Source organism: Callithrix jacchus, chromosome 1 (assembly GCF_049354715.1).
Source record: "Callithrix jacchus isolate 240 chromosome 1, calJac240_pri, whole genome shotgun sequence".
In the NCBI taxonomy this organism is placed as follows: Eukaryota; Metazoa; Chordata; class Mammalia; order Primates; family Cebidae; genus Callithrix; species Callithrix jacchus.
In genome coordinates this window covers 28,241,147-28,260,488 of record NC_133502.1, presented here as the reverse complement: position 1 = coordinate 28,260,488, position 19,342 = coordinate 28,241,147, and the positions used below count along the sequence as shown (strand labels likewise).

The window sequence follows — 19,342 nt, the reverse complement described above, 5'->3', positions numbered from 1 at the left end:
GGAATGCCCAGTGGTGATGGAGTGGGGATGGCACTGCCCAGTGGCCAGCCTGGCTGGGACAAGAGGGACACATGGAGGCCCATGCAGGTGGCGGGCTGATGGGAGGGCCCCCTGGGTGCCACAGGGAGAGGGTAGCAGCAGAGCCAGGTATAGTGAGATGCCTGTCAGTGTCCAGGGGATACACTGGGGAGATGGCATGAAAAGAGAGGCGGGAACCTAAGAGAAATCAGGGAGGGCTCTGTGAGTGCAGGGGGCCTTCGAAGGCAAGCGAGGAGGGGCTGGGAGGGAGCATGGGGACCCCAGAGTGTGGGGGGGCCGCTGCAGAGGGAAGCGCTGTTCCTGAGGAAGCAGGACAAGGTCAGTGGTGGGGAAGCCAGGAGGGTGCTCGGGCACACACAGATCCAGACCAGCAGTGGGAGAAGCGAGGCCTCCCCCAGAGTGAGGGCTGGGTAGCAAGACCCATGGGAGAGGAAGAAACCCCTCCGGGCAGGGATGTTGGAGATGAGGCCCAGACCTGAGGTTCTGTTCGTTTGACCCCTCTTAACCACCCCAACAACGCCCCTGGGCACTGCCCCATGGCCAGGCCGAGGACACCTCATGTTCTTGTCTGGGCCATGGTCTGCACGGTGTTGAGAAGCAGCCTCCGCATGCACAGGGCTGCGGGCTCCCTGGCTGCTGCCTCTTTGGCCCAGATGGGTCTTCACAGCCACCCTCCCCATTCCATGCAATCCTCTCCTCACCTCCAGGACGCCCCTGGAGCCCTCAGGTGTTTCCTACTCAGTGGGGTCCCAGGAGGGATACAATCCTTAGAAAAGGCAGAGCAGAGGACACTGAATAACAACTGTCTGCGCCCAGCTCCCAGGGCAGGGCTGGACAGGACGCCGCGGCAGAGCCTCAGCCTCTTGTTCCGCACCCCACACCTCCTCTCTCAGCGCCCCTCGAGTCTCAGGGGTCTCCTTCATGTCTGCAGCCTCTGCTCCTGCCACACGGACATGCCACAGACAGCACAGGACGCCCTCACCTAATCTCCTCAATGGGTTCCTGGAAACAGAGCAGGTCCCCGAATAACGCCATTTCCTTCTGAAGTTGATGAGAAAACCCATCGTTCTGCTGAATGTTGAAGTCTGCAAGAGCCCACCACCATCATGCAGCGAGGCCTCATCCCGTGTAAGCGTTAAGCTGCCTGAGTCACGGGCAGCGAGGCCTCCAGCAGCGTGAGTTTCCCCCACGTTCCATTTTCAGGCAGAGCACTTCCTCTCGGTCGCTGTGCCGTGTTCTGCCACGCGCCACGGTGGAGCTATCCACTTGCTTACTGAGGGACGCGGGGCCGCCCGAGTCCTTTACTAACCAATGATGGCCACCACGAACAACCTAGTTCACACATCCTGGCAGGCACAGCCAGCTCTGGCCTAGCGAAGACGCGCCCATTGTGCTGGCCGCACAGCTGCATGTTTATCATCCACATTGGCACCTGTGTGTCCAGATGTTGGTCTGGACACGATCTCTGCCCTGGGACTGGTCCCTGTACTGGATGATGCCAAGTGCTGTGCTCGGTGGCTCTGCCACGCTCCTGCCATGGGCCCATGGCGCCTGCTTCACCACGTCATCTCCAGACTTTCACATCTGAAAGCCAATCTGGTGGGTGTGAAACACAGTTCAGGCTGTTGTCCAAATCTGTATTTCCAGATTACTAGTGAGTGAGAAAGAAAGTCAAACCAGCATTAACATTCTGTAACTCTCACCTGCTCCTCACAGGTGCATCTGAAAAATGATACGCCCAGACATCCATCCTCATACCGAAAATCAACTAGACCACCAGAAGGAGAATGGCGTACTCTGAAAACCCATGCACAGACACGCTACAGTGATGCCAGCCCTCATGTGGCATCCTTTAGAATCTGGAGGAGTCACTCTGCAACACGCCACCTTCAGCGCCTGTGCCCGCTCAGGGCTGCGTGCGTACCACCTCGCATGTAAAGTATGCTTCAGGTGTTCATTGATTTAAAGACTAACACTGGCCAGGCGCAGTGGCTTAAGCCTGTAATCCCAGCACTTTGGGAGGCCGAGGCAGGTGAATCACCTGGGTTTAGGAATTTGAGACCAGCGTGGCCAACATGGCAAAACCTTACCTCTACTAAAAACACAAAAATTAGCCAGGCAAGGTGGCACATGCCTGTAATCCCAGCTACTCAGGAGGCTGAGGCAGGAAAATTGCTTGAACCCAGGAGGTGGAGGTTCCAGTGAACTGAGATTGTGCCACTGCACTCCGGCCTGGGTGACAGAGCGAGACTCCATTTCAAAAAAAAAAGACACCAACAAAGCACAGCTTTTCCAGCAAGAATTTGACAACTAGAGGCTGTCATTTTGTAAATTATCCAGATGTCTCAAATGGTAACCAAGCAACAAATGTCAAAATGCAAAGAGCACTGGGTCAGAGGTCTGCGCAGGTATGTGAATTGCGTATAGGACATATAGAGAATTCTTACAAGTTTTCTCACAGAAAGACAAATAACGCAGTTTAAAAATGGGCGAAGGATCTGAAGACTTTCCTTGAAAGATTCACAAATGGCCAGAAAGCATGTGAAAAGCTACCCAACACCTTTAGTCACTAGAGGAGCTCAAGGCAGCTCTCTGCACGCGGAGTGTCTGTGATGGAAGGGCAGACAGCAGCAGGGGTCGGTGAGAACTCGGAGAGAAGAGCCCCCTGCACTGGCCTGGCTGCTCGGGAAGACACGTGGCCAGCTCCTCAAAACATCAGAGCAGTTCTACTCCCAGGGATGTACCTCCAAAATTACAAACCTGTTTACCCCTAAATAGAGGATATATTGATTATTATATGTCAATTAAACAGAAAACAGGAAGCCTATGTCCACATAAAACCTGTACACAGCAGCATTATTCACAACAGCCAAAAGGTGGAAACAGCCCAAATGTCCATCAACAGAGGAGGCGAAAAGCAAAATGGCCTGTACCCACACAGCGGCAGTCACTCAATCGTGACAAGGAACGAAGAGCTGACGTTCAGTGCAGAGAAACCTTACAAACATTGCGCCGAGTGAGGAAGCCAGTCAGAGCGCCGAAGAGGAACCAGGAATACGCGGCGTTCAGGACAGGCAGATAGAAAGGGGATAGAAAGATGAGTCTTTGCCAGGGACAGGGAGGAAAGCGGAGTAACTGGAGTGAGAAAATGGGCAAATGGAGAGTAGATCTGAAATGGATTCTTCTTCACGTTAGTCATTGGCTTTATTTACCAGCTACAAGAAACAAAAAGCAAAACAACAAAAACAAAACCGCCCCTTTTGCTGGAGTCCAAAGCAGCGTGTTCTGTGGTGGTCAAGACGGTGCAGGATGCAGAAAGGTTCAGGGACTCATCTGAATCAGCGCTCACCCCTGGGTGGCTTCGCATGCGGAAAGCATGGATTTCTCCTCAAACTCATACGGCGCCAGACTAGCAACCAGATTACATAGCATCTCCTATTTCACACAAGTATCAACCTAACACAGTTACAAAAATGCATTTCCAGAACCTGGTTGGATTTTCTACGAACCGGCTGAAACACACTGACTACCACGCTTTGAATGAAAGGCGACTCGCCCGGCAAAGAGGACCGCTTGCTTCTTTTCATCTGTGAAATGCTTACCTGTTTGATGGCCGTGACAGTAATGACAAAGAAGAGTGGGAGTCCACTTGTTACTGGACTTGTGGGCGTGTCAATGATCAACTGTAGAAAGAGAGAATTGCAACGTTATCTTCAAAAACGCAAACCAAAGAGAGAATTGCAACGTCATCTTCAAACACGCAAACCAAAGAGAGAATTGCAACGTCATCTTCAAAAACGCAAACCAAAGAGAGAATTGCAATGTCATCTTCAAACACGCAAACCAAAGAGAGAATTGCAACGTCATCTTCAAAAACGCAAACCAGTGACTTCAGGCAGGCGAGTTTGCCCTGAGCCAGCGCTTCGCATTCACTTTGACTCATTTAAAACCCTTTGCTGGCACCCGGCTCCACCCACCACTGGGGAGGGGACAGGGAGTAAATCTCCTATTTTACCAACTGTTAAAACGAGGGCAACTTTTTTTTTTTTTCTGAGATGGAGTTTCGCTGTTGTTACCCAGGCTGGAGTGCAATGTTGCGATCTCGGCTCACCGCAACCTCCGCCTCCTGGGTTCAGGCAATTCTCCTGCCTCAGCCTCCCAAGTGGCTGGGATTACAGGCATGCGCCACCATACCCAGCTGATTTTTCTTTGTATTTTTAGTAGAGACAGGGTTTCACCATGTTGACCAGGATGGTCCCGATCTGTGAGGGCAACTTTTTTTAAATGAAGGAACATGCTTCAGGAAACCACCGATCATCAGCAGCAGACAGCCTGAAGTCGGGGCACAGTGTTAATCCACCCCTGGACCCAGGGTCACACTTCACTTACACGATCTGGATAATTTCATGCTGGAAGAATCAGGGTGCTGTCCTGAAAGCACATCTGGCCTACCGTTCCCTAACTCATACCCCCGAGATTTTTTTTCACTCTTTTTGTTTTTAAAACTGTCCTTTAACATGAACCGTCTTCGGATTTTGATTTTCTTTAGCGAGTCCACACACACTTGGGAAGAGTAAAGTAAGGCTTGCGACGCACAGCTGGGCTGTGAGCTTGTCCGAAAGACGATCAGGCTCTGATTTCCCCTCAGGTTCTAGAAGGAAAGGGGCAGGAAGGGCTGTCACCAACTTAAACCCAAAGTGACGTCGCGTGTGCTTTATAACTGTGCGGGTCTCACAGAACCAACACGCTTTGTCCCTAAGAAAATAAACACATGATCGTAGGTGAGGGCACCACGTCCTGGCTCCTTCATTAGCCACACGGCAGTTGCCTGAGAACAAAACATCACTTATTTAGATTTATATTCGATGGAAAACAATGACTGGTCTTACCTGCACCAGAAATATGATAAGGAAATAAAAGTTGGCTATTCTTCTGAATTGTTCAAATAAATTCTTGGGTATAAAGTTCCAAAACGTGTACTGCATAAAAGAAAAACAAACATCCATAATTTAGATCAGCTTTTGCTCCCCACAGTGTTACTTTACGGCAGAGTAAGCAGCACTGGGTTTTAAAGCACCGTGTTTAGCTTTAGACAGAAAACTCATCACTCACACTCCAGAGCGTCTGCTGACAGCCAGGACGGCACTCTGAAACATATGTAAATTACCTAACTCCAGAGAATTCGAGATAAAACACAAGGTAGCTCAACAATAGTTTGATTATGAAGACGTCTTTCATAAAACGTAAACCTGTGATCAGTAACTCGACACATTAGCATTTTACTTCAGTAATTTCTGCGTGATCTCTCTTTTGAGTGATGGCTTGACGAGGTGATGGCAGCTGAGTGGAGCCTTCACCCAGTTCTAAGCAGCTTCTGAGGCCAAGGGGTTTTGTCTCCACAGCCCAGGCACAAGGGCTTTGAGGACTCAGCGGGTAGGAGAGGAAAAGAAAGGGAAGGGCCGGGCGCAGTGGCTCATGCCTGTAATCCCAGCACTTTGGGAGGCCGAGGAGGGTGGATCACGAGGTCAAGAGATCGAGACCATCCTGGTCAACAAGATGACACTCCATCTCTACTAAAAATACAAAAAATTAGCTGGGCATGGTGGTGCACGCCTGTAATCCCAGCTCCTCGGGAGGCTGAGGCAGGAGAATTGCCTGAACCCAGGAGGCGGAGGTTGCGGTGAGCCGAGATCGCGCCATTGCACTCCAGCCTGGGTAACGGGCGAAACTCCGTCTCAAAAAAAAAAAAAAGAAAGAAAGAAAGGGAAGAAGGGCAGGGGAGGGAGGCAAGGGAGGGGAAGTAAGGAAGGAGGGAAGGAGAGGAAAAGGAGGGGAAAGGGAGGAGGGGGGGTGCCCAGCCACCACAGTCTCTTCTCTCCACACTTCTTATTTTCCTTCTCTAACAGTTTCACTCAACTTCTGTGTTGAAAACAACAACATCCCAGATGTCATGAACCTTCTCTGAATTTGGAAGTAGTTTCTAAAATCTCATCTGACATGTTTTACGCGGTGATGAAGACAGTCTACGGAAACCTGAATGAGCTCTCACAGCCTGTGCGGTGGCCTCTGCCATCTGTGTGTTCTTCAACGGCACGCATTTCAAAATCCCATTCCGAGGTGGGTTCTGGCTCTGGGAAGCCAGAAGTAGTTGTCAGATTCTTTAATTCCGGGCTCATGAACGTAAGTTATTTACAATTCAACGTAACAGATAAAGCCTGGTACGGTCCTAAACTATCCAACATATTCCGAATGCGGTGTTTACAAATATTTCAGAGGAAATCCATGTGTTTTGTTTTAAAACTTCTTTGCCTCAAGTTTCCAATGGCTTAGAGATTATATAAGGAATTTCCATTTTCTATTCTAATTCACATTTACAAAGTGATTTCGACTTTCATAATAAAGTTCCTTAATGAGGATAAAAAGTGGCTCCCCTTGTTCATGACACTATGGCCCTAGTTTCAGCTCCCTTCTCCAGCTGACTGTAATAAAAGGGCCTCTGGGCCCCCCTAACTCATCCCGCCCTACCCATCCAAACACCATTATTTTCCATGTGTTGTCTGATACCAGGTTTTTATCAGAGATGTGTTCTGCAAATCTCTTCTCCCAGTCAGTGGCTCATATTGTAATTCTCTTAACTGTATTTTGTAAAGCGTTAAGTTTTTAATCTTCATGAAGTCCAACTTACCAATTTTTCCGTGAACAGAGTTTTTGGTGTTATATCCAAAAACCTGTTGCCAAACCCACGGTCACCTAGACTTTCTCCTACATTTCTAAGAGTTTCATTATTATGCATTTTACATGTAGGTCTGTGACTCATTTTGAGTTCATTTTCTTTTTTTTGCCCCAAGAGACGAAGCTTTCAGAGTTAATCTTCTTGAACGGTGTATGCTCACTGTCTGGAGTCACTGTCGTTGGGGGTTTTTGCATGTCCAGCTTTTCTAGCACCCTTTGTTGAAAAGAAACAGTGCTTTTCTGTCCGCCCTGAATTGCCTTTGCTCCCTTGTCAAAGATGGATTGACTATCTGGGTGAATTCACCGGGTGCATCTCCTCCCAGGCACTCTATGCTCTTTCACTGATCTACGTGTCAATTCTTTCAGCGACACCACACTGTCTTGATTACTGCAGTTTCACGGTAAGTCTTAAAGTGGTCAAGTATCAGTTCTCCAACTTGGTTCAGTATTGTCAGGCTAGTCTGGGTCTTTCACCTTCCCATTTAAACGTAGAATCAGTTTGCTGATATCTACAAAGTAGCTTGCTGGGAATTTGATTAGGGTTGTACTGAATCCATAGGTCAAGATGGGAAGTCTTGACATCTTAAAAACATGGCGTTTTCCCATCCATGAACATGAAACACCTCTCCACTGACTTAAATCTTCTTTGATTTCTTTCATTACAGCTCTGCAGTGTTCCTCATCTAGATCTTGTACATACCTTGCTAGATTCATATCTGTGTAATTTGGTGGGTGGGGGGATAAATGTAAATAGTGCTGAGTTTTAAATTTCAAACTCCAGTTGTTCATTGCTGGCATATAGGGGAGTGATTAATTTTTGAATCCTGCAACCGTACTATCGTTGCCTCTAACATCCAGAAGTTTTTTTGTTATTGTCAGTTCTTTGGATTTTCTACATAGACAACCGATCACTCGTGAACAAACTCTTTATTTCTTCCTTCCCAATTGTATGCTTTTTATTCCCATTTCTACTCTTACTGTATTAGCCAGGACTTCCAGTACAATGTTGAAAAGGAACAGTGATGGCCGGGCACGGTGGCTCACGCCTACAATCCCAGCACTTTGGGAGGCCGAGGTGGGTGGATCACAAGGTCAAGAGATCAAGACCATCCTGGTCAACATGGTGAAACCCCGTCTCTACTAAAAATACAAAAAATTAGCTGGGCATAGTGGTGCGTGCCTGTAATCCCAGCTACTTGGGAGGCTGAAGGAGGAGAATTGCCTGAACCCAGGAGGCGGAAGTTGCGGTGAGCCGAGATCACACTATTGCACTCCAGTCTGGGCAACAAGAGCGAAACTCTGTCTCAAAAATAAAAAAAAAAGAAAAAGAAAAGGAACAGTGATGAGGGATTCCTTGCCTTTTTTCCAATCTTAGGGTGAAATCATCTACTTCTTCACCACTAAGTATGACGTCAACTATACGGCTTTTTGTAAATGTTCTTTATGAAGCTGAGGAAATTCCCCTCTATTCTTAGTTCGCTGCAATGCATGAGTGGGTACTGACTTCTCTCAAATGCTTTTCCTGCACCTATTGATATAATAATGTGACTTTTCTTCTTTAGCCTGTAAATATTATGTCTTATATTAGCTGACTTTGAAATGTTGGATCAGCCTTGCATACCTAGGATAAATCCCACTTGGTCGCAGTGCATAATTCTTTTTACACATTGAAATCGATTTGCTAATATTTCATTGAGAATTGTTGCTTCTATGTTCATGAGAAATACTGGTCTGTGGTATTGCCTTTCTGGTAATACCTTTTTCTTGTTTTGGTTTTAGTGTGATGCTGGCCTCACAGAATGAATTAGAAAGTGTTCCTTCTGCTTCCATTCCTGGAGGCGATTGCTGAGAATTGATTTTTTTTTTCCTGAAATGCTTGGCAGAATTCACCAGTGAAAACATGTGGGACTTGTGCTTTCCATTTTGGAAGATTATTAATTATTGATTCCATTTCTTTAATTGCTGTAGACTCACCCAGATTATCTTGCTCCTTGTTTGAGTTTTGGTAGATAGTGCTTTTCAAAAAACTGGTCAATCTTATCTAAGTTATCAAGTTTATGTGCAGGGCTGTTCATAATACCCCTTTAACCTTTCTATTAGCCATGCGACCAGTCGTGACGCCCCTCTTTGATTTCTGATGTTTGGAATTTGTGTCTCTTCTCTTTTTCCCTTGTTTAGCCTGGCTAGAGCTTCATCAATTTCCCTGATCTTTTTCAAAGAACCAGCTTATGATTTTTAAAATTTTCTCTGATTTCCTGTTTTTGATTTCATTAATTTCTGCTCTAATGTTTATCCATTCTTCTTTTTTTTTTTTTTTTTAGTTTCCTAAAGTTGAAGCTTGTTGATTTTGGATCTTTCTTCTTCTCTAATCTATGTGATCGATACTATAAATTTCCCTCTAAGCACTGCTTTTCCTGCATGCCACAAGATTTGATAAGTTATATTTTAATTTTTGCTTAGCTTAAAATATTTTTATGTATCTTGAGACTTCTTTGATTCATGTGTTATTAGCAGTGTTTTGTTCACTCTCCAAATATTTTGTGATTCTCGAGTTAATTTTATTTCTTTCTTTCTAGTTTAATTCTACTGTGGTCTGAAAGAATACTTGGTATGACTTCTAATCTTTGAGAATGTGCTAAGGTGTATTTTATGGCCCAGAATGTGATCTGTCATGGCAAATGTTCCATGTGAACTTGAGAAGAATGTGGGGTCTGCTATTGCTGAATGAAGTATTTTACAAATGTCCATTAGGTCCAAGGGACTGATGGTGCTGTTGTGTTTAACGGTGGCCTTACTGATGTTCTGTCTGTGAAGAGAGGTGATGAAGTCTCCAACTATAACAGTGGATTTTCTGTCTCTTTCCAGTTCTATCCGTTTCTGCCTCACATGTTTTCACCTGCTGTTGTTACAGAGACATTAAGAATTGTTACGTTATTTTGAAAAAAATTGGGTATTAATAATGGCCAATCAATGTTTCATTTAAACTAATGGGTGGGTGTGATGTGGTATTGACAAGAATGTATATTTTGTGTATTTGAAGTGGAGAGCTCTATAAATATTTATTAAGTTTACTTGTTCTGGATCTGAGTTCGAGTCCTTGATATCCTTATTAATTTTCTGTCTCATTGAATCTAAGTCTCCTATCTGGGTGTTAGGATCGTTAGCTCTTGTTGTTGCATTGATCCTTTTACCACTATATCTTTGTTGCTTTAAAATCTATTTTATCCGATACAAGAATTGCAACTCCTGCTTTTTATTTATTTATTATTTATTTTTGCTCTCCATTTGGTTGGTAAATCTTTCTCCATCCCTTTGTTTTGAGTCTTCTTTTTTCTTTCCTTCTCTCAAAAAAAAAGAAATCAACTTGTAAACCTCTAGATCCAGGTCGGCAATGTCTCTTTCATTGCTTGATTTCCTTTCTTCCCTTCCCTCCCTCCCTCCCTCCCTCCCCGCTTCCTCCCTTCCTTCCTTCCTTCATCCCTTCCTTCCTCCCTACAGTCCTTATTCCCTTCCTTCCTCCCCCCCCCCAAAAAAAAAGAATTGTTACGTTGTCTTGGAGAACTGACCTCTTTGTTACTATGCAATGCCCCTTTATCCCTGGTAACTTCTCTTGTCCTAAAGTCGCTTTGTCTGAAGTTAATAGACCTAATCTTGTGTCCCTTTGAGTAACAATAGCATGGGAGCTCTTCCTCTATCCCTTAAATCTGTGTTTTTATATTTAAAGTGGCTTTCTTGCACATGACATATGGTGAGGGCTTGTTTTTTCTATTTTGACAGTTTCTGTCTTTATCTGGTGTATTTAGACAGTTCACACTTAGAGGGATTATTACTATAGCTGCATTAATATTTACTGTATTTGTAACTGACTTTTACTCCTTTCTTCACAGTCTTTGTTTCTTTTGTGACTTCTTTTCCTGCCTTCTTGGGTTTTAATTGAGCATTCTATGTGAGAATTTTCTCTCCTGTCTTAGAATATGAACTATACTTGTTTTTTTTAATTACTTAGTGGTTGCGCTAGAAGTTGCAGTACGTGTGTACAGCTCATCTGCGTCCGCTCTCATGTAACCCAGATTCCGGGCAAGGGCACGCCCAGTTCCCTCTTCTGCTGTCGTACATTCATTCATTCCAGAGCAGTCATCACTGGACAAGTACTAGCATTCTGAATAAAGTACTCTCTGTTAGACCAATTAAGAACACAAAATGAAGGCTGGGTGCCGTGGCCTGTAATCCTAGCACTTCAGGAAGCTGGGGAGGGGCATCACTTGAGCCCAGAAGTTCTAAACCAGCCTGGGCAACATGGTGAGACCACGTCTCTGAAAGAAAAAAACAAAACAAAACAGAAGCAAAATATTTAATTGTATGACCTTCCCTTATTCCTTCCTGCTATGGTTTGAATGTGTCCCTTCCAAAATTCAGGTGTTGCCAGTGAGACAACTAGTCATAGTCCTGGGATGTGGGCCCTTTCACAGGTGATTTAGCTATGTGGGCTCCTCTCTCATGAATGCGATTAGGTGCCTGTTAAAAGGGCTTGGCAGAGGGAGTTTACCCCTTTGCCCTTTCACCTTCTGCCACGTAAGGACACAGCCTTCCTCCCCTCCAGAGGATGCAGTGACTAAGGGGCCATCCTGGAAGCAGAGACTGGGCCCTCACCAGACACCAGACCTGCCAGTGCCTTGATCTTGGACTTCCCAACCTCCAGAACTGTGGGGAAATAAATGTCTCTTCTCTACAAATCACCCAGTCTGTGGTATTCTGTTGCAACAGCACAAATAACTCACACTTTAACACTCTGTTCTTTACAGACCTGAATTTCTGACCTATGTAATTTTCCTTCTTCCTGAAGAACTTCTTTTAACATTTCTTGCGAGGGTGGTCTACTGGCGATGAATTTCCTCAACATTTGCTTTTCTGAGAAAGTCTTTATTTCTCCTGCATGTATGAAGAATAATTTTACGAGACAGACAATTCTGGTTTGGTGGCCTTCTTAACACTTTAAATTTTTCACATTATTCTTTTCTTTCTTAGACGGTTTCTGGCAAGAAATTTGGTGTAATTCTTACCCTTGTTTCTCAGCAGGTAAAACGTTCTTTTCCTCTGGCTTCTTTCAAGATTTCTTCTGAGTCTAATTTTCGGTAATTTAAACATGTTATGTCCAGGTGTACCCTTTTTTAAAAATTTGTTTTGCTTTTGTATTTGTCTCTGAGCTTCCTGGATCTGTGGTTTGCCATCTGTCACTAATTTTGGAAATAGCACTTTCACTGAAGATGTTTCTTCTGTTCCTTCTTTCCTCCTTCTTTTGGTTTTTCCATTATGCATATATGCTTCACTTTTTTTTTCTTTTTCAGATGGAGTTTTCACTCTTGTTGCCCAGGATGGAGTGCAGTGGCACAATCTTGGCTCACTGCAACCTCTACCTCCCAGGTTAAAGCGATTCTCATGCCTCAGCCTCCTGAGTAGCTGGGATTACAGGCATGGGCCACCATGCCCAGCTAATTTTTTGTATTTTTAGTAGAGATGGGGTTTCACCATGTTGACCAGGCTGGTCTTGAACTCCTGACCTCAGGTGATCTGCCCACCTCGGCCTCCCAAAGTGCCGTGATTACAGGTGTGAGCCACCGTGCCCAGCCTGCTTCACCTTTTGTAATTGTCCACAGTTCTGTTCTTCATCATTTCTCTTTGCTCTTCAGTTTGGAAAGTTTCAAGCTTTCCTTTGCATACCATGTCAGTCTCTGTATGGTCTGTATTATAAACCCCCAACGTGGCTAAGCCAGGGGTATGATTCCGTGGACACGTCTCAAGCTCACAGATCTTCTGCACACCACATCAATCTCTGTGCAGTCTGTTATAAATCTCCAATGTGGCTAAGCCAGGGGTATGATTCCGTGGATACGTCCCAAGCTCACGGATCCTTTTGCACACCGTACAGTCTGTACTATACATCTCCTACGTGGCTAAGCCAGGGCTATGTTCCACAGACATGTGACAAGCTCACGGGTCCTTTGCACACTGCGTCAGTCTCTGTGCAGTCTGTGTTATAAAGCCCCAATGTGGCTAGGCCAGGTGTATGAGTTTTCTATGCTGCTCTAACAAATTCCACTTTGTGACTTAAAACAACACAAATTTATTATCTTACCATTCTGGAGGTCAGAAATTTGCAATGGGTTTCACGGCATTAAAATTAAGGTATTGGCAGGGCCAGTTTCCTCCTGGATGCCCCGGGAGAAACTGTTTTCTTGCCGTTCCTGCTTCCGGCAGAGGCTGCCTCCATCCCTTGGTCCCCTTCAACCTCTGAAGCCAGCGGTGGCTTGGACACTCCCTGTTCTGCCTGCTCTTCTGCTTACGAGCGCCTCTGATGACTTTTGACCACGTGAACAGTTCTATAGTCTCCTCCCTATTTTCACGTCAGCTGTTCGGCAATCCTGACTCCCCTGGCCACGGACGGTGACACAGTCACAGGTTCTGTGGATCAGAGTGTGGACATCTGTGGGAGGTCATCCTCTGCCTGCCACACAGGTTTTCTTCATGTGAATACAGCCAAACTGAGAAGCAAAAGGCAAGAGCTCTGGACGGAAAAGTAGCCACACACTGAGATGGAGTAAAGAGCATGTGGCTCGCTCTTCATTTATTTTGCTTCTTGTTCAGAAGAAAGCAAACAAAACTCCAGATTGCCAATAGAAGTACAGGCACTTTCTTCCTTAAAACAAGAGCCACAATCTTAATTCTCAATTCGCTAACCCCATCTCAAGACAATTTAGGTACTCTATGAAATTCTTAAAGTATTTACTCTTTAGCGTACTCTCAAAAACACAGTCAGACCCCCCCATTACATCCTGGCCCTGCCATTTAAAAACCATGTAAACTTCAGCAAATTATTTAATGATTCTGAGTTCTAGTTTTCTTGTCTATACAACTTGGCAAACATTATACATGTGATCGATCTTTTTAAATGTTTAAGAAAGATATATTTTCTCTCAAATGGGCCATAATGAAAAAGTCAGTTACTCTCCATTAACTCTAGGACACAGTAAAGAAATATCTTAGCCACCCATGTGAGAGCAGCCTTGTTTTCCGGCGCCCAGGCCAACACATTTGTTATAACTAAACATTTCCACAAATTTCTCTATTACTCAGTAACAAAGTCACGTTAATGAAAAAAGATTCTACTTAAAATGCCACCTTTCATTTACTGAAGTGCATTCACATGAAAAGTACATGCTGTCCAGGACTCCTTCCAAAGGACCTTGGAACTGAAGTGAAGGTGCCGATGAAACAGGCTGGCCACAGGCTGGGAACCGTGACAGTGGTGGTGAGCTGCAGATTTACGATGCTCCTCTATGGTTGTGAAAGTTTCCATGTTATATGAGGGACTTCTAGTAATATTTACGGGATAAAATAAAGTATCATCTGCAATCCTTCCAAAAGCGCAGACCAACTTCCACCAACCCTGGAAGGCTGTGCTAACGTCTGGACCTGCCATCATTTTTTAATTGTTTTGAGATGAAGTTTCACTCTGTCACCCAGCCTGGAGTGCAGTGGCACCATCTTGCCTCACTGCAACCTCTGCCTCCCAGATTCAAGCGATTCTTGTGCCTCAGCCTCCCAAGTAGCTGGGATTACAGGCACCTGTCACACCCAGCTAATTTTTGTATTTTTAGTAGAGACTGAGTTTCACCATGTTGCCAAGGCTGATCTTGAGCTCCTGACCTCAGGTGATCCACCCACCTGAGCCTCCAAAGTTCTGGAATTACAGGCGTGAGCCACTGAGCCTGGCCCGGACTTGCCACATTTGAACATTACTGTTTAGCTTTGGGATTTGAAAACACCTGCATGATTGCTTTATTCTTTTTCTTTTCTTGACACAGGGTCTTACTCTGTCTGTCACCCAGGCTGGAATGTGTTGGCGCAATCTCGGCCCGCTGCAACCTCTGCCTCCCGGGTTCAAGCGATTCTCCTGCCTCAGCTTCCTGAGTAACTGGGACTACAGGCGCCCACTACCATGCCCGGCTAATTTTTGTATTTTTTGGTAGAGACGGGGCTTCGCCACGTTGGCCAGGCTGGTCTAGGACTCCTGACCTCAAGTAATCTGCCCACCTTGGCCTCCCAAAGTTCTGGGATTACAGGTGTGAGCCATCGCGCCTGGCCTCAATTGCTTTATTCTAACTGGGCGCTGAGGGCTGCAGCTGAACCCCATGATGCTGTATAATCTCTGCATTTCACAGAGTAAGTTCTTAGTGCTGACCATTAATATAGCCCAAAGGAGGGTTATTAACTCCTGGTGAGGCATACTAACCGCAAGGAACTCACATAAACCGTCATGACTACACTGACGTACCAGCAACATCTGGATAAAATAAACTGAAATGAGCATTTGACGGCACACGCTAGAGCTGGGAAGCTGACAACGGTGGCCAGTTATCCTTTGCTCATCTTCGTGGAATTGTATTAATATAAATATTTGCTGGAGACTCATGTAATGTAACGCTGGACCCTTCAACTGTGATACGATCGGTAGATGTACTCAGCCCTGGGGATTCTCAGCAGGAGATCCGGGAAAGCCAAGTGGTTTCCCTCCTGCAGGAGATCCGGGAAAGCCAAGTGGCCCTCAGTACCTCTCTTCACAGATGCTATGCGCCTTGCTGAAGGACACAGGACAGTCATTCTTTTCAGTTCTCACTTGTATGACAGATGCCACACCCAGAGCCCACAGCTGCCTGGCTGTGGTTTTGACCCTGAGATGGAACGTCACACCAGTGTCTGAGCCTCGAGTTCCCGTCTGCCTCCTGTCCCTTGTGGAAGCCAGTCTCTGGCTTGTGTTACTCGCCCACAGTGTGGTGTGTAGACAGGGAAGAACACGGCCTCACCTGGCCCCGAGACAAACCCGGGCACTGTCCTCTGCCAGCAGCCTGGGCCCCCGCAGGAGCACCTGCGAGCTGTTTGAAGCCTCAGCTCGTGTTTAGCTGAAACGGCTCCAGCACTGCAGGGCCCACCTGATGGTCCTGAAGATGGTGGGGACACCGGACACCCATCTGCTTTGGACAGTAAGCCATTCACACGGAACTGGGGTCTTTCATTTAAGATTGGGCAGCGGGGATGCAAAACACAGAAAATTATGCCAGGACGGTGGATCACTGACACCGGAAATGCACGAGCACCCAGAGGGGCTAAGAAAAGTGCTCCTGGACAGGAGCAGTGGCTCACACCTGTAATCACAGCACTTTGGGAGGCCAAGGTGGGCGGACCACCTGAGGTCAGGAGTTCAAGACCAGCCTGGCCAACAATGGTGAAGCCCCATCTCTACTCTAAATATACAAATTAGCTGGGTGTGATGGTATGTGCCTGTAGCCCCAGCTACTCGGGAGGCTGAGGCAGAAGAATCACTTGAACCTGGGAGGTGGAGGTTGCAGTGAGGCGGGATCACACCATTGCACTCCAGCCTGCAGGGGCTACGGACTAGTCTATCCTCTTCTGTGGCCTCAGGCACATGGCTGAGCTCTAAGCCTCCACTTCTTCATGAATATGCTGGGAATAATCAGTATTGGTGGGCTCACGGGGTTGTTTTAGAGCTTGCCAATGTAAGAAACATGGAAATCATTCATACAAATAAAGTCCTGAAAACATTGGCTATACCTACGATTGCAGAGGGCATTTTTCCTACCCAATTGCCAGGAGGACTCTGCTTTCCTGAAGGCATGGAGGGACAGTAGAGGCTAAGCCAAGATTTAATTCTGTAGCCTCCTGAGGGCAAAGCTGGGGACCACGTGAATTCTGTGCCCAAAGTACGAATCTGGAAAAGGAGCTATGAGGCAACCTATCACTTTCTAGAGTTCGGGAATCCCCCCATGGGGATGGCAGGCAGGCCTCCGGGAGCTCTGGAGTTCAGGATTCCCCACATGGTGAGGGCAGGCAGACCTAGGGGAGCTCTGGAGTTCAGGATTCCCTGCATGGGGATGGCAGGCAGGCCTGGGGGAGCTCTGGAGTTTGGGATTCCCCACATGGTGAGGGCAGGCAGGCCTAGGGGAGCTCTGGAGTTCAGGATTCCCAGTGTGGGGAGGGCAGGCAGGCCTCGGGGAGCTCTGGAGTTCAGGATTCCCTCTGCGGGGAGGGCAGGCCTAGGGGAGCTCTGGAGTTCAGGATTCCCAATGTGGGGAGGGCAGGCCTGGGGGAGCTCTGGAGTTCAGGATTCCCAATGTGGGGATGGCAGGCCTGGGGGAGCTCTGGAGTTCAGGATTCCCTGTGTGGGGAGGGCAGGCTTGGAGGAGCTCTGCACAGTACAGGGAGCAGGGAATGGGGCGCACTGGGCTGTCGTTTTGGGTTTTGACACTGCCCAAAGTCTCTCCCTCAAGAAGGAAACAGAACTCTATCGATCACTGATCACCGGTAACTACTTCCATCAAACAGATGAGAACTTAAAAATAATTCCACTGGCACTGTCATCCCCTGTGACGTCTTCTTCCTTGAAAAAGGCTTTCACATTCTTTGATTTCATAAAAGCAAACTTGCAGAGAACAAGCTTCCGTGGCACTTAAAAAGTCTTAACTGCCAGGATTTTTTTAAGGTAGAAATCATTTTCTCTTCCACCTCAGGAAAACATAGATACATCGCCACAGATGTATTCTCCAAAATCAGCTGTAAACTTACGTTTTACAAATCAGACAGCATTTTTTCACGCATCCTGAGCTGTTACACCAAAACAATTATGAGTCCTCCATTCCAGGCTCGAGAATTCCACTTTGGTTTATCTGGGTCAAGGTCACTGTCAGGCCAGCTACCTGCCTGGATTCCAGACCGCACCCTTTCTGAGGGCCTCTCCTTCCTGAGTGTCCTCAGCAAAAGAGGTTATGCCGGACGTAGTTCTCCCTTGAAATTACACAACCTCATCCACTTGAACCGGAGAGTAAGCCGCTAACCACCTCTGTTAAGAGCGAAGACCGGTCAACTCGTGGGCGTATCTGTGGTCCTCGGAGGCTGAGATGAAAGGCCTCCGAGTACTCTCCTGGCCCCGCAGGGCCCTCCACCTGCACTCAGGCCGCTCCTGAGAGCCTGTTGACCCCAGTCTATGAGTTCCTGCTCGAGGGCTTCCTGGTAGGAAAACCCTCACAGCTCTGAAAAGGCCCTGGACACCAGCAACAAGCCCACAAAACCCACCCTGATGACCCACTCAGCGCAGGACTTCCCGATCGGAAACCGAAGCGGCCTCACAGGGCTCCAGCTCCACAGGCAGCAGTGGAGAGGAAGGGCCCAGCCGAGTGGGAGAGAGGGTAGCGCAGAGCCAGGGAGCAGGGTGGGGCGGCACGAGGCCACCAAGGCCATCGTCTGTGGACAGTAGAAAATGACAAAACTTGAATGACCCAGCAGAGGAGTCAGGAGTAGCAGGCAGAAACCGCTGTGTTCCGGCATCTCCTCCAAAACCGCCCTCAGCTTCCTGCCAGCCCCCGCCAGGTGGACGGCGACCCTCCTCTGGCGCCTCAATCAAGCTCTGCTGCTGCTGCTGGCTTCCTCCCTGCGGCCCCACACAGCACCCTCCACATCTGCAGGGAGAACCAGGCATGTGTGGCTGTCGGGCACGTCTGCCCTAAGAAGGGAGAAGCCAGCTCCCGGGGAGGGGGGGTGCGTGGGTGGGTGATGCCTTCATGGCCCCCATCTGGCTCAGATGAGCGACACTGCGCAGTGGGGGAGCCACGGCTCCAAGCGCCCACCACCTGTGTCCCGGAATCCTGCCCTACGAGTCCACAGGGGCACTGCAGGTTGACACTGGGTGTTTCCTGCTTCCCTGTGCCTTGGTGCTGTGAAAGCTGAGCTCAAAGGAACACACCTGGGATTCGCTGGGGCCTGGAGGTAGGTGAAGCGCACATTAGCTTGGAAGCCGTCTTCAGTGAGCTCTGCCTGAGACTGTGCTGACCTGACACCGTTACAAACATTACCACTGCGGAGACAGCATTCTAGATGGGATTTCTCAGCAGCACTCTTCTTCCATGAATCACCACTGGGAAAACACCCAGAACACCTACCTGATCGGACTTTGTTTTTGAGCATTTATAGGTCCTGTTTCTAGAGATTAAAGCTATTAAAATTTTTTGTAATTCACAGTTGCAAATTAAATAATTCCATAAAAAGGCTTTGAAAGGTGATCTTTTCTGTTGTAAAATATTCTTAAAAATGTGCAACTCTTTGAGAGCACACAAATAATACCCAAAGGAGTCTGTATGCCAGGACGCTTGAGTGTTAATTAATTCACATTTAGCACAGGGGTCTAAACGTCAGGATGTGAATTAAGTAGGTTTTCAAAGGGTCTACACATCAGGACACCTGGTGTGAATTAAGTGTGTCTATCACAGGGTCTACACATCAGGACACCTGGTGTGAATTAAGTGTGTCTATCACAGGGTCTACACGTCAGGACACCTGGTGTGAATTAAGTGTGTCTATCACAGAGTCTACAAGTCAGGACACCTGGTGTGAATTGTGTCTATCACAGGGTCTACACGTCAGGACACCCAGTGTGAATTAAGTGTGTCTATCACAGGGTCTACACGTCAGGACACCCAGTGTGAATTAGGTAGTTCTACACAGG

At 47.1% G+C, this 19,342-nt stretch overlaps 1 protein-coding gene across 18 annotated transcripts in view; it reads right to left on the bottom strand.

The window, feature by feature from the left end:
* Positions 1 to 19,342, bottom strand: part of ATP11A (ATPase phospholipid transporting 11A) — a 184,623-nt gene that overhangs the window by 76,345 nt on the left and 88,936 nt on the right. For all 18 annotated transcript variants that reach the window (XM_009005295.5, XM_009005346.5, XM_009005394.5 and 15 more), the window contains exons 3-4: positions 4,929 to 5,018; positions 3,642 to 3,722 (exon numbers count right to left, since the gene is read on the bottom strand). In XM_009005295.5, coding sequence (XP_009003543.1) covers positions 3,642 to 3,722; positions 4,929 to 5,018 — 171 coding nt within the window. The remainder of the gene's footprint in view (positions 1 to 3,641; positions 3,723 to 4,928; positions 5,019 to 19,342) is intronic.